We start from the raw sequence: 12,556 nt of genomic DNA, 5'->3' as shown, positions 1-12,556 counted from the left end.
TCACTAGTTTTGTAAAATTTCGCGGGTGCATATGCACCCCCTAGCTTCTACCTAGCTTCGCCCCTGGCTGTGGTAGTGCCCGTCGCACGCCGCGGGGCCGCCCCCGTCCTGCCCCTTCTCGAAGCCGTTCACCGTCATCACCGCCGCGGTGCCGCCTTCGGCCGGGGACGTGCAGCGGGGGTCCCTGTGCCGCAGCAGCGCCGAGCTGTCCCCGCACGGGTCCGGGTCGTGGTGGCCGCCGTGGTGGTGGTGGTGCCGGGCCACGCCGCACCACGCCGCCTGCAGAAGCAGGACGGCGACGGCGACGGACAGGAGCGCGAGCTTGGTGCTCGTCGCCATTATATATCGCTGCGCGTCCCGGCTTTTGGCTGGCTTGCTAGCTAGATGACCTTGCTAGCCGTGCACTTGTTGCGCTTCAGCTAGCTGTTGCCATTGAGCGGCTTAAATAAGTGGGCGCCGAGCATTATGCACGTGTCAAATCGCGCCTCTTGTTTGTGGCTGAGGACGACTGCGATAACGGATCCTTTTCGTACTTAGAGAAGTACGATACTCTTCCGCTACACTCGATATATAATTATATAGGCGATACCAGGACAAGTGCGCTGTAAAAACGATGCTTTTGGATTTGATGGTGTCGTTAATGTTTTACAGCGGTGATATCAAAGGGGGGCCAATCTGGGGCACTCGGCAAAGAGCCTGACATGGGGACCCTCCCTGGCGGGCTCTTTGCCGAGTGGCCCAAACGGCACTCGGCAAAGAAGGCGGCTTTGCCGAGTGCTGCCAGGAGGACACTCGGCAAAGATATCTTCGTTGCCGAGTGTCAACGGTGACACTCGGCAAAGCCGCCGTCTCCGTCAACCGGCGCCGTAACGGTCACTTTTCTTTGCCGAGTGCTCCCTGACACTCGGCAAAGATCTTCGCCGAGTTCCCGAGAAAAAGTACTCGGCAAAGAAGTCTTTGCCGATGCACTGTTTGCCGAGCCTTCTTTCCCGAGTGTTACATTCGGCAAAGCCTTTGCCGAGTGTTTTTAAGGCTTCGCCGAGTGCTTCCGGCACTCGGCGAAGCTATTGATTCCGGTAGTGAAAGTGGGGCAAGCTAAGCTAGCGTGAGGTCGGCCGTGACACGTAGTTTGAGGTTTGTGGTGGATCTAGAAACTTCAAAAAGGAACTGAAAACTGAGTATCAAATAGAGCTAAATACCGTTTTTTCATGAATATTTTAGTCTCGACAAATAAAACTGTTACAAAAGGATATTTTGACCGTGCCTTGGACTGTTCGTTCATCGTCGTTGCAAGAATTCTAGAACCCGGCTACGACACGATCGATGGGTCGGAGTACAGATTTACTACAAACTTATAAGTTTCAAAGTTTCTGACATTTTTTTCCATCACGATAGTTATTTTATGCGTTCAAATTTTTTAATTTAAAGTGTTATTAAACGTAAATTAGAATAATTTACACTCAAATACCCACGGTAACAAGTTCGAATAACCCAATATTCATTTGTGGTGTGTTATACTATTACGGTTCGACTTAAACAAACATAATTTACCATTATCGGTTACCCGTTACGTTACCAAAATATGAACCAAACGACATATTAGTGTGTTTATGTAGCCGTGCTCTCACTTCGATGAATTACATAGGAGGTTAATGGCCCTATCTGAGACGAGTGCGTTGTATCAGGAACCAATGCTAGCTATCTGTATGTGATGGTGTATGTAGGCCTCCTAATGGCAAAAAATCCAACTCACTTCCACTCATACCCAAATATAATAATTTTGATATCCATCCCACACCCACCCTAAAATATAAGAAGAAAATTAAACCCAACCTATCCAATAATATTCCAATAATATTATTGACCTCAAACTAACCCGTAATTGGAAGCTGAAGCTGGTTATGTACTCGTGCTCTCACTTCTCGGATCGTTGTGTTCGATAGGAGGTTAATGGCCCTATCTGAGGCGCTGTGTTTGGAAGCTGAAGCTGGAAACCCCCGGATGTTTCACTGGCTGATCAACCAACGCAATCTCATACTTCACGTCCAAAACCCATGCCAGAAAAGGATACGAGTTCGAAAGTTTGGTTCCCTTGCTATCACAAGTGGTGATGATTAGACTTGGTCAGTCTTCCGTCTACTGCTAGCCAAGGTAAATATTGTGTACAAACTCTTATATATGCGGTATAAAAAATAATGTAAATATGCATATATATTAAGTCTAGCTAGGGTTAATTTTCTGAAAATTCCAAAGATTTGTATGCAAAACACCTAAAATAATACAATTTTTAGAAAGTGTAAGACCTATATTCTTCAAGAGTGTATATAAAATCTCTGCAGATTTATGATCGAGCGTAAAATTTAAGATTATGTTGTTGTTGTTTTCAAAAACAAATCTCAATTTACATCACGTGACCTACTTTATACTTCTGTTGGTGCTGATCAGGCGCCAAACACTGAGAGGTGTACCGGCAGCGTTGCTCTCTATAACGGTGTGGACAGTCCGTGGTCTAGGGCAGGACGGTTCGCAATCCTGCGGTAGGAGCTGATCTTCTTCGCATCGAGTCGGACGATCCGCGCCTGGGGCCGAACGGTCCACGTGTGCGTAGGGGCGGTGGCGTTCGCCAACAACACCCGGTCTCGCCCCTCGGAGGGACCCATTAGGGAGGAGAGATCCTAGGATTGTTTTCCTGTGTCGCTATGACGAAGGTGGCTTCGTTGCGCCTCTACTGCTCTGTATTGAAGGTGTTTTGGTGCCGAAGCTCCTGCAATACTTGGCAATCAATGGTTAAACATGTTTTCGAGGACTTTCGGGAGACGAAGGACCTCAACACCTAGATCTCACCCCCAGGAGGGATCCGTCAGGGAGGATAGATCCTAGTGTTGTCTTGAGGTCGACAGGCCACCCAAGACGCCCCCAGATGACGAAGAGCCGAAGAGAGGTGAAGATGGAGATCGAGAAAGCTACGTTACTGCTACTCCTAGGGCAAGAAAATAAAGGAATGGAAGTTAGATTGATTTGGTTCGATGTTGGTGTCTGCAATGGACTGTGCCCCTTCATATATATATAGGAGGAGGTCTGCACCCGTTTCTAGGCGTTTCCTAACATTAACTGCGAGTTTAGATGGATAAACACGCATGAGAAAAGGGGGATTAACCGACTGATCTGACCTTAGCACACAAAAGGTAGACGATTCTCCTACTCCCTCGCTGACGGGTGGCCCCTAGTAGTTCGGAGGTTCTTATATCGTGCGATCTCTCTGACCGGTGGACCCCAAGGGCCCGAGGATCTTTTCTCCGACAAGTCATATCCAACGGTTGCCAATTAAGTTAATAGTGCATAAAAACTCATCGTTACTAGGTGGGTGCGTGGCCAGCGGCTGATGGTGTGGAGGCGGGAGCTAGGGCAACAGAGGTAGTGAGCGCGAGCACAACGAGAGGAAGCAGAGGTAGTGGATGCCTATGACCGGACAGTCCGCGACCCTACGGTTGGAGCAGGTCTTTCCTGTGTCGAGTCGGACGATCCGCGCCTGGGGCCGGACAGTCCGCGCGTGCGCATGGGCGACGATGTTCGCCAACAGCATTTGGATTTCGCCCCGTGGGAGGGACCCGTCAGGGAGGATAGATCCTAGGGTTGTCTTGGGGTCGATAGGCCACCCAAGGCGTCCCAAGATGACGTAGAACCGAATAGAGGTGAAGATGGAGATCAAGAAAGCTACGTTACTACTACTCCTAGGGCATGAAAATATAGGAATGGAAGTTAGATTGATTTGGTTCGATTGTTGGCGTCTACAATCGACCGTGCCCCTTCATATATATAGGGGGAGGTCTAGACCCGTTCCTAGCGTTTCCCAACATTAACCGCGAGTTTAGATGGATAAACACGCACGGAGAAAGGGCTTAAATGCTTGATCTGATCTTAGCACACAAAAGGTAGACGATTCTCCTACTCCCTCGCTGATGGGTGGCCCATAGTAGTTCGGACGTTCTTATATCATGCGATCTCTCTTACCTGTGGACTCCAAGGGCCCGTGGATCTTTTCCCTAACAAGTCATATCCAACGGTTACCAATTAAATTAATAGTGCATAAAAACTCATCGTGAGTAGGTGGGTGCATGGCCAGCGGCTGATGGTGCGGAGGCGGGAGCTAGGGCAACAGAGGTAGTGAGCGCGAGCACAGCGAGAGGAAGCAAACACCCCAATTTGTGTATGGATCGTGGATGTCTATGTACATACAAATCTAAATTTATATCACACGTGACCTACTTTATACTTCCGTTGTTGCTGATCAGGCGCCAAACACTAAGAGGTATACCGACAGCGGTGCTCTCTAGGACGGTGTGGACACTCCGCGGCCTAGGGCCGGACGGTTCGCGATCGTGTGGTAGGAGCGGGTCTTCCTTGCGTCGAGTCAGACGATCCGCGCCGGACGGACCACGTGTGTGCAGGGGCGACGAGGTTCGCCAATAACACCCGGATCTCGCCCCCTGAGAGGGACCTATTAGGGAGGAGAGATCCTAAGGTTGTCTTGGGGTCAGCAAACCACCCAAGACGCCTACAGATGACGTAGAGCCGAAAAGAGGTGAAGATGGAGATCGAGAAGACTATGTTACTACTACTCCTAGGGCATGAAAATAAAGGAATGGAAGTTAGATTGATTTGGTTCGATTGTTGGTGTCTGCAATCGACCGTATGTATATATATATAAGTGGAAGGTTTGGACCCATTCCTAGGCGTTCCCCAGCAGAAACCACGAGTTTAGATGGATAAACACGCACGGAAAAAGGGGCTTAACCGCCTGATCTATGACCTTAGCATGGAAAAGGTAGACGATTCCCCTACTCCCTCGCTGACGGGTGGCCCCTTGTAGTTTGGAGGTTCTTATATCGTGCGATCTCTCTGACCGGTGGATCCCAAGGGCCCAAGGATCTTTTTCCCGACAAGTCATATCCAACGGTTAACAATTAAGTTAATAGTGCATAAAAACTCATCATGACTAGGTGGGTGCGGTGGCCAGCGGCTCATGGTGCGGAGGCGGGAGCTAGGGCAACAGAGGTAGCGAGCGCGGGCAGCCCGCGAGAGGAAGCAGACACCCGCAATTTCTGTATGGATCGTGGATGTCTGTATAGACGATGTATTTGTTAATTGGATTATTGGTGACTTTTAGAATTGTTTGGCATGTCTTGAATTTGTATAATGAGACGCTTGACTTGTATGTTAACGATATGGTCGTCGTGTTAATGTTTCGACACGAACATGGCTATATCATTAATTTGTTGTGCCATGGGCTTGCGAGTGAGTCCGTCAAAACCTATGGAGCGTAACATGGTCTAATATTGCCATATCTACACATGGTCATGCGGTGCATACAATTTGGTTGTCTATAAAAAATGGCATTCATTGCCATCTACCTAGACTTTTTTTATCTGGGTCTTCATTTGTCATGCCATGATGCTTGACATATAGCAGATCAAACTCACAAAGGCGTTAGTATGTATATATTTAGAACTGAAATGAATATGTTTTCACAAGGAAATAAAGCACATCCACCATGCAACAGTTTGTTGTGAAAGGGAAGTTTTATTCGATCGTATAGACCTTTCCACTGTCAAGTAGAGAGTGTAGTTGTAATAGTTGGTAAGACAGAACCGCACGCTGTGGTTTCCAGTTTCTCCGTCGGCGGGCGGCCATCCAACTCGGTGAGTGGCGTGTTCAGGCGTCGGACCACGTGACGTGGACCTCGCCGACATCAGTATGGAGCCCGAGCGCCTTCCAAACAGCGCGGGAGGAATCCACGATGTTGTTGCGGCATCCTCCATGGGAGTCGCACTCGTCCACGACCCGTGCCCTCACGGTACGCCCGCTCTCCGCTGTAATGCGGATAGCCTTGCCACACCTCTTCCCTCCTGCGTACCACCGCGAGGACAGCGCCACGATCAGGTCGTCGTCGCTGTGGAAACGGCCATCACACGATGCTGCACCGCCGCCGTCCTCGCCTCGCTTGAAACCGTTCACCGTCATCACAGCAGGGGTGCCGTCACCGTCGTGATCACCGTGCGCTGGCTTGCCGTGCCGCCGGGCTGCGGCGCAAGAGACCTGAAACAGAGCTAGGATGGCAATGGCTACGGCAATCTTGGTCTTCGCCATTGCTGTTTATTCCTTGGCTCGACAGGGGTGCAGGTGCTCGGCATACACTCTGGCTCTATCTTAGTGTGTATATGTAGCCGTGCTCTCACTTCTCGGATCGTTGTATTCGATATGAGGTTAATGGCCCTATCTGAGACGAGTGCGTTGTATCAGGAACCGATGCTAGCTATCTGTATGTGATGGTGTTTGTGTGAGGCGGCTGTCAGCTCACTGCGATGTTGCCATATCCTCTCGGTAAGTCCTACGGAAGAACAGCTGACGAGCAAGCCTGCGTTTGGAAGCTGAAGCTGGAAAGCCCCGGATGTGTGCTTCATCTTTCCACTGGCTGATCAACCAAGGCAATCGCATACTTCACGTCCAAAACCCATGCAGAAAAAAAGGATACGAGTTCGAAAGTTTGGTTCCCTTGCTGTCACAAGTGGTGATCATTAGACTTGGTCAGTCTTCCGTATACTGCTAGCCAAGGTAACTATTGTGTACAAACTCTTATATATGCGGTATAAAAAAATGTAAATATGCATAAATAGAAAGTCTAGCTAGGGTTAATTATTCTGAAAATTCCAAAGAGTTGTATGCAAAACACCTAAATTAATACAATTTTTAGAAAGTGTAAGACCTATATTCGTCAAGAGTATAAGACCTGTATATAAAATCTCTGCAGATTTATGATCGAGCGTAAAATTTAAGATTAATATTGGTTCTTGTTGTTTTTTAAAAACAAATCTCAATTTACATCACGTGACCTACTTTATACTTATGTTGGCGCTGATCTGGCGTCAATCACTTAGTGTGTACAGGTGGCGGTGCTCTCTACAGCGGCGTGGACGGTTCACGGCCTATGACCGGACAGTCCGCGACCCTACGGTTGGAGCAGGTCTTTCCTGTGTCGAGTCGGACGATCCGCGCCTGGGGCCGGACAGTCCGCGCGTGCGCATGGGCGACGATGTTCGCCAACAGCATTTGGATTTCGCCCCGTGGGAGGGACCCGTCAGGGAGGATAGATCCTAGGGTTGTCTTGGGGTCGATAGGCCACCCAAGGCGCCCCAAGATGACGTAGAACCGAATAGAGGCGAAGATGGAGATCAAGAAAAACCCCTCTCCCGTTTCCGTATCCGCATTTTATCATCGGAAACGGGATCGGGTCCGGAATAGTCGGGAACGGAAACGGGAGCGGGATAAACGGAATTGCGAAAACGAACGGAAACGGAAATACTAACGAAAACTCATAATTTAATACAAATAGAAATGTTATTGATGTTTGACTAGTGATTGATTGGTAGAACAATAACATAAAACAAATAGATATAGAGATGCAACATTCTATTGTTGTTTGGTTGCTAAATGTGTACATTTAGCTACATCCGATGTTGTTTAAGACTTTAGATCACTTATCATTTGAAAAGAGTCGGTGGTTACAATGACCAATTGTGCTATAATTTGTCGCCTAAATACACGAGGATTTAATTTATATACTAATGCATATTAGGCTCGTCCCATATTTGTCAAATACGGAATAAATACGAGTTCAATCCGGAAAAAACGGGAACCCACAAAAACGGACGGAATAAGCCCTCTCCCGTTTCCGTCCCGTTTCCACATTTTTTCGTAAATACGGAAACGGTCGGGTCAAATGTAGAAAACGGTACGAGTCGGGACGGGATTTTTTCTGTCCGTTTTCAACCCTACACCCAAGGCACCCCAAGATGACGTAGAACCGAATAGAGGTGAAGATGGAGATCAAGAAAGCTACGTTACTACTACTCCTAGGGCATGAAAATATAGGAATGGAAGTTAGATTGATTTGGTTCGATTGTTGGCGTCTACAATCGACCGTGTCCCTTCACTACTACAGATCATGTTATATGAGACGGTTAATTTTTAGTTATTAAGACGTTTATGTAGTGTCCAAATTTAATGGAGTCACAAAAGATGTCCCACATTTAAGATGGTTGTAAAGCGTCTTGAAAGATATTATATAAGATGGTTTTTAATTTATAACCGTCTAAAAAGGTATTTGTATAAGTCATTTTGTCTGATAAACTGTCTTCAATTACGTTTTTGTTTAAGACACTTCTTCTAAAGAACTGTCAAGAATACGAATATTATAAGTCACAAAGTATTTACCAAACTGTCTAGAATATCCTATAATAATATACGCTTGCAACAGAAAAACCATCTTATTTAGAAGACTGATATTGAATGTTTTAGAAACCGTCTAAATAGGATATCGATATTGGACGTTTTCATAACCGTATTATTAAGAATTAAACGAAATGACTTACATGGCAATACATTCTTCAATTTATAATTATTTTGAGATAACACATTATTATATTTTTAAAGAGAAATATACATGCACACATATATTTAATAACATCATAATTGATATAATAAATATAAGTATCATTCAATATGTCATGAATAAGCATTGTTAAATAACTCATACATTATTGCACACTAAATTCAAACTAAAATACTAATTGAAAAACTTGGTCAACTGTTTGCGCTAATGTTGATTGTAAGTATATATGAATTCAAGTTTCCACACTTGTACGGCCACCAAAAATTGAGTTCCATTCCATCTTTTCCTATACAACAAATAGAAAAAGGCAATAATTAGTAGTTAGACACAGTTGAACACCTCACATTATGACATATCACAAAGGTCATATGGATGTAACATCTTACCTAGAAAGTCATGGTAGATTTAGTTATATGAAGCACCTTCAACCCTGCATGATCGACCAATGTCTAACACCTCATTCATGAAGAAGTCGAGCAACCTAACACTAAGTTGTACAAACTAACAATATCATAAGACCAATTCTTGAAGTTCATAGGTAACCTTGCCCCCAAACAATCTGCTGGAACAAAGAAACTTAAGACAGTTGTATTCATCCTACTCTAAGGCTCAATTGAACACTAATTGATGTCATCTAATAAACCACAAAAAGAACAACTAAAATTTATTATCCACCAGCTCCATGAACATGCAGCAAACCTCTTGGGGTGAACCAACCAATGACGAATGTTATATTAGTAGTAGCATACACATTCTGGTTGGGGCACATGTTGAACATTGGCGTGCAGCCCGATCACATTGTGTGGGCCTTGCCCGCAGCACAACACCATAGACGTCACCCTGCAGGCAGCAGCAACATGTCTACTTCTTCAAGTTCTTGTTGTGCCATGTCACCACCACATGTTACTGTAATTTAATTAGCAGTAAGAAGCTCATCCATATAGCAATAATATAGATTCAGACTTGTAGACCAAAGCAACACTCTTTTCTATATGATTTTAGGCAGTGGCGGACCTAGGTTTTTTATATAGGGTATGCCGTAACAAATTTTTTATATAAGATACTACAAGAAGGTCATCTCTATATATATGATGCCCAGGGCTATTTTATCCTCGCCGAGTCAAATTTTTTTAAAAAACCAATAAATAATAACTTTACTAAATCTGCAAATTTTAACAAAATTCTAACTTACTAGCTCAATGCGAAGACCATCTTTTGAGCTCTCAAAAGGTGCATTGGTAATTAATCTCAAAGCTGAGAACCCTTCATGCAACTAAGCCCACCATGAAGCACTAAAAACTCATAGCACAATACAAGCCATGAAAACTCGAAATGACACTATAAATGATTGAGAAGAGACAATGAAAGATGTCACCTGAATGAAGTCTGGGCACGTGCATGTTTGCTGCTAGCATGCTATTCTGCTATATTGAAACTGAACTCATTCCATTTCATGAACTGAGTTTCAGAATAATGTACCTGCAATAGATGAGAGTAATAATCTTCAATGGTTAGTATACTATTGTGCACAAATAGGCCTCAACTTTCCAAAAGCCTGCATACAAGTATACCAAGGAATTTTCCTGTCAATTTTCAGAAGCAACCTCATCTGTACAAATCAATCTGCACCTTATACAATGCTACTTTTACCTGTATTTGAATTTGCGTAACAAATGACTAGAGACGAAGAAACCTTGATGGGTGTCTCTGCACCTGCTACCTCCATGATCATGGTAGCTTTATATGTTCACATGTACAATGGGCACTAGGATTGCGGCGACTTGGTGTTGGGTGCGGGTGAGTGGTGGCTTGGCGCTAGGCATGGCGGTGGTGACCTGGGCACTAGTCGTGGTAGCTACGTGCTAGCGGCTGGGCGACAAAGGGGTGGGGTCCTTGCTGGGCTGGCCTAGGGTGTGCCGTGGCCCCCCTGGACCCCCTGTTGGTCCACCCCTGATTTTAGACCAACCAAAATAGCACATCTGCTCTTCTTTAACAACCTGTAAGTGAAAGACCATAGCGTAGAAGTTTTAGGTTACATGCAGAAAATATTCAACCTGAATTTATAGGATTATTCGTGCATGGTACACAGGTAGCTGACATATATCTATATGTTTGGATGCTAGAAACGTCAGATTAACCAAGCCCGAAATCAGAACAATCAACCATATAGTACAATATGTAGTCTAGATACCATAGATCAATACCTATTAGGCCAAACTAGTGAAACAACTTTGACATAATTATTCAGTTTAGTCTTTCCGGAAGGAAGCCATCCATTCGGAATAAAGTTATAGCACTAGTAGAAATTGGTCAATTTGAATGTGCTTGTGCTAGATCAATTGCAGATCACATAATTACTAAAACAAATGACAAAATTCAAGTAATCATAACCCCATTGTACAACATGTAGAAAATTGTTGGTGCTCTTTCTGATCCCACGCCATGATCCTCTCCAAGCATGATTTGAATAGTCAAACAAAATTATTTTAGGGAAATCAGATAGTAAAAGGATGGTAAGAAGGACCGCATCTTTGTTGTAGCGAGAAGTGAAGGTCGACAATATAGTCACTGGAGTTATCACCTCGAGCAATGACAAGAAAGGATTTCTTCCAACATATAGTCACATCAAGTGCAGCCTCCCAATACTGATCTGGATGGAGAAGAACTTGTAACAGTAACTGTATAAGGAGATAACGCATTGCATGCATCTTAGTAGACTGCAATCTAGGATCAATTTTTCTCTCCTATTCATAGAGGAAGAAACCATGGAAATTATATAACAATAAGAGTCTGATTTTTTTTAGGTTTACTACTCTATGCAGTGGCCGATTCAGGTATTACCGAAGCCCCGAGCCAAATTTAATAACAACAGGATAATAAAATATAGTGTAACATGTTCTTGTTTTAGCTTGAGGATTTTTTGTGACATGATCTCTCTTGTTGCTAGACAACGTTCCTTATCTATACGAGTGAATTTTCAGACATCATTCTCTAATAGCTAAGGACTAAAAAATGCAGTGGCCGATTCAGGATAATAAAAAACGCTGGCATTATCTAATAGCCAAATTTAATAACAACAGGATAATAAAATGCAGTGGCCGATTCAGGTATTACCAGGCATCATTCTCTAATAGCTAAGGACTAAAAAACACTGCACAAATGAACTATATGAGTGAATTTTCAGACTTAAGAACAAATAATATTAAACCAGGGAATAATTATTTTTTCCACATACAGAGTAGTAGTATCACACAAAGGGATAGGAAGATGAGAAGCCGATTCTGACTTAGTTTGCAAGTCGCCGGCAAGCGCATCAATCACTAGTTCACCACTCCGCCCAGTTGTGTCACCACTCACCAAATGCACTCATCGAAGGCAGAGAAGGGGGCCTGCGAAGGCACGCTGAACACCGGTTGGACGGACGCCGGTAGAACCTAGAGAGGCGCATCGCCCGCGGAGAGGGAGAGAGCAACCAGGAATACGATAGATCCAGTTGCGCCTCGCGCATAGCGGATCTGAATGGAGTGAGCAGGGACAGACCATGACCACCGATTGCCGGTGGGGGCACCAGCCGCCAACGGTCGTAGGCCGGATTCTGGAGACGACGCAGTGAGCAGGAGGGGCTAGGCTAGGCTGGAGGGGCGGAGAGAGCTGGACGAGGCGACGACCGACGAGCAGGAGTCGGCGTTGGAGTAGGCGATAAGCACGAGGTGGATGAATGCAGCCCTAGCGGCTGATTTGGAGTGACGATGCGAGAGTTTTCTAGGGTTGGACTTTATTTCTCTAATTCAATCATAGGTCCACGACATAGCGTACAAGGCATTACTTAGACTCTGCCACATGTTCACACTTTTCTATTTATTAGAACATATACACGCATGATAGAAATTATAATAAAAATTAGAATAATAAAAAATTACACCTTAATAAAGCAAAATCATAGGGAATGCAACACTTGGTATCTAAATGATAGGAAATAAAACAAAAAATGATTACTTAGATCCGTAGTGTGACATATTAATTATCGGTTCACATGTGGGTCCATTTATTATCTATATCAAATTACAGAGCTAAGTTTTACATTTTATATCATATATCATCAAACTA

At 44.7% G+C, this 12,556-nt stretch overlaps 1 protein-coding gene and 1 pseudogene across 2 annotated transcripts; both read right to left on the bottom strand.

The window, feature by feature from the left end:
* Positions 1-5,712: 5,712 nt before the first annotated feature.
* LOC103643426 (putative ripening-related protein 6) lies at positions 5,713-6,698 on the bottom strand. The gene has a single exon (XM_020547249.1). It carries the CDS (start codon positions 6,145-6,147, stop codon positions 5,713-5,715), a length of 435 nt encoding a protein of 144 aa, XP_020402838.1. The 5' UTR covers positions 6,148-6,698.
* Positions 6,699-8,627: 1,929 nt separating this feature from the next.
* Positions 8,628-12,176, bottom strand: LOC100275571 (nucleoside transporter pseudogene; annotated as a pseudogene). Its single transcript, NR_163258.1, has 4 exons — positions 11,807-12,176; positions 9,642-11,099; positions 8,836-9,289; positions 8,628-8,735 (listed from the first exon to the last, which is right to left on the bottom strand). The product of NR_163258.1 is annotated as a nucleoside transporter pseudogene (transcript).
* Positions 12,177-12,556: the final 380 nt, after the last annotated feature.

This window comes from Zea mays, chromosome 1 (assembly GCF_902167145.1).
Source record: "Zea mays cultivar B73 chromosome 1, Zm-B73-REFERENCE-NAM-5.0, whole genome shotgun sequence".
Classification (NCBI taxonomy): domain Eukaryota; kingdom Viridiplantae; phylum Streptophyta; class Magnoliopsida; order Poales; family Poaceae; genus Zea; species Zea mays.
This window is presented reverse-complemented; position numbering and strand designations above follow the sequence as displayed.

Bases quoted from the DNA above. Each gene is read 5' to 3' on its own strand.
- LOC103643426 (XM_020547249.1), bottom strand. From the start codon at position 6,147: ATGGCGAAGACCAAGATTGCCGTAGCCATTGCCATCCTAGCTCTGTTT.